This window comes from Otolemur garnettii, unplaced genomic scaffold, assembly GCF_000181295.1.
Source record: "Otolemur garnettii isolate 467f Iridium unplaced genomic scaffold, OtoGar3 scaffold00145, whole genome shotgun sequence".
In the NCBI taxonomy this organism is placed as follows: domain Eukaryota; kingdom Metazoa; phylum Chordata; class Mammalia; order Primates; family Galagidae; genus Otolemur; species Otolemur garnettii.
The window spans coordinates 4,533,894-4,536,309 of record NW_003852540.1 but is presented as its reverse complement, the minus strand read 5'-3'; the positions used below and the strand labels follow the sequence as shown (position 1 = coordinate 4,536,309).

Below are 2,416 nucleotides of genomic sequence, written 5' to 3'. Positions count from 1 at the left end.
AAAAAAAAAAAAACTTTAGCCTGTGCTTATGAAAGTTAGCTACCTGCTTACATTCAAGCCACCGTATCAGTAGGCTCTGAAAGATGGAAATGCATACCACTTCTGCACTAGTTTGTTCTCCATGGTGTCGTAGCTCACAGCAACCTCAAACTCTTGGGCTTAAGCTATTCTCTTGTCTTAGCCTCCAGAGTAGCTGGGACTACAGGCATCCTCCACAATACCTGGCTATTTTTTGGTACTAGTTTTTATGCTTTCTTTCTTTCTTTTTTTCTTGCACTGCTTGCAAGAAAGTAGTTTTGTTTTTCTTTTTCAGTTTTTGGCTGGGGCCGGGTTTGAACCCACCACCTCCAATATATGGGGCTGGTGCCCTACTCCTTGAGCCACAGGCACTGCCCGCAAGGAAGTAGTTTTTATACCTAATCACTATCTCTGCATAACTCAGAAAGGAAGGAAGAGAGAGAGGGATAAAGGGAAAGAGAGAGGGAAAAAAGAAAGGGAGTAAGAACCAAAGCTGTGAGTGCTAAAAAAGAGAAATAAAGGAATATAGACAATGTAAGAGTTGGCCAGAAGGAGATGGGATACCAAGGACATTTCACCAGTAAAAAGCAAAAATCAACTCTTGGTTTCTTCCCTGTAAAATGCATTAAAACAACAAAGACCAAGTAATCTGCTCCTTAGCACTAAAACTTTTGGATTATGGATCTTTTTACATCTATACTGTGCCTATTTCCTTATAATTCTTTCTTTTTTTTTTTTTTGAGACAGAGCCTCAAGCTATCCCCCTGGGTAGAGTGCCGTGGCTTCACAGCTCACAGCAACCTACAACTCCTAGGCTCAAGCGAGTCTCCTGCCTCAGCCTCCCAAGCAGCTGGGACCACAGGCGCCTATCACAACACCTGGCTATTTTTTGGTTGCAGCCGTCGTCATTGTTGTTTAGCGGGTCCAGGCTGGATCTGAACCCTCCACCTTAGGTGTATGTGGCTGGCGCCTTAGCCACTTGAGCCACAGGTGCCGAGCCTTATAATTCTTTCTTGATGAACAGAATTCATAAGGAACCTTGTGTACCCTAAAGTAAGAACATGCTTTTGTGGGAAAACTTCAATTAAGTGCTTTCATAGAGACCATTTACTACACTCAAATCTGTGTGAACCACTTCCTTTTAGAAATGAGAAACAGAGAGCAAGAAACAGATTAGGATGTAGGTGAGAAAAAATTTTAGGTTAATTCTTATGAATTCAGGTGGTGTTATAAAAGTAGTCAAAGTATGTTTAGTAAATCAATCAGAACATTCAGTTATACAGTTTTAAAACAGATTTCTATAAAAAAGAGAAAACCCAACATTAAATGCCAAAATCAGTACTTAATGGTTTGACATCTACAACACCACCACAATGTTGGTGCTTGTATTGAGCATTCCTACAAAGCTCTAAGAGGTCTGAGAGGGAGACCCTGTAGCAGAGCTCTTCTTTCTACATTTTGCACATTATGTACCTCCAAAGCCAAGGCTGTCTTGTCGTAGGCATTAGGGACTCGCTTCTGGATAACCCTGGCATAAATGGGCCCATTCTGGAGGTTAGGGAGCGGAGTGTTGACGCTGGGTTGGGCATAGGGCCCAGGCTCCGGCCCACCCAGTGGCTGTGGGTGGGAACCCTCCTGGTTACCTCCAATCACAGTCGATACTGAGGCGGAGGCAGGTCTATACTTCTCCACGTAAGGGACTGGAATCATCCCCCTCTTGCCTTCGCTGTCCTCTGCATTCCACCACTGCTCTTCAGGTTTATCCCGGATTCTCAGGATGTCTCCTTTCTTAAAGGGAAGATCTTCTTCATCATTCCCATTAAAGTCAAAGAGGGCTCGCACATACTCTGCCTCCTCCTGCCTGAGAATCACTCCACTACCCTGCCTAGATCTGGAAACTGGTTCTATCAACGTTGTAGTGTCCAAATAGTGTATTTTGTAGAATTCCAGTAAAGCAGGCAATGAATCAAACTCTTGATCTCCTATTCGGAGTCTGGAGGGGCTCACTGCTGAAAAAAACAGAGCAGGGTATTATTTAAAGATATACTGTATTACAGATGAAATGCAGACTTTATTCTTATTTTACTTGTTAGAGTAAGGTCTCTCTATGTTGCCCAGGCTGGACTCAAATCCTAGGCTCAAATTATCCTCCTGCCTTAGCTTCCTAAGTAGCTGGGACTACAGGCACATATTACCATGCCCAGCTGAAATACAAATTTTAAGGCATTTTACACAAATCGATATTTAATCAACAAAAAAAATCATCTTTAAAAAAAAAACCTTGGCTCACCAGGCCATAGTACAGTGGTTACAGCGCCAGCCACATACACCAATGCTGGCGGGTTTGAACCCAGCCTGGGTCAGCTAAATAACAATGACAATTGCAACAAAAAAGAGC

The 2,416-nt window shown here is 43.0% G+C and overlaps 1 protein-coding gene across 3 annotated transcripts in view; it reads right to left on the bottom strand.

Moving 5' to 3' along the window:
• The window catches only part of CRK (CRK proto-oncogene, adaptor protein), a 37,109-nt gene that overhangs the window by 19,458 nt on the left and 15,235 nt on the right, over positions 1–2,416 (bottom strand). Inside the window, exon 2 of one of the 3 annotated variants that reach the window (XM_003799100.2) lies at positions 1,492–2,027. In XM_003799100.2, the coding sequence (XP_003799148.1) occupies positions 1,492–2,027 (536 nt within the window). The remainder of the gene's footprint in view (positions 1–1,491; positions 2,028–2,416) is intronic. The other 2 variants (XM_003799101.2, XM_023518708.1) reach the window with 2 other exon arrangements.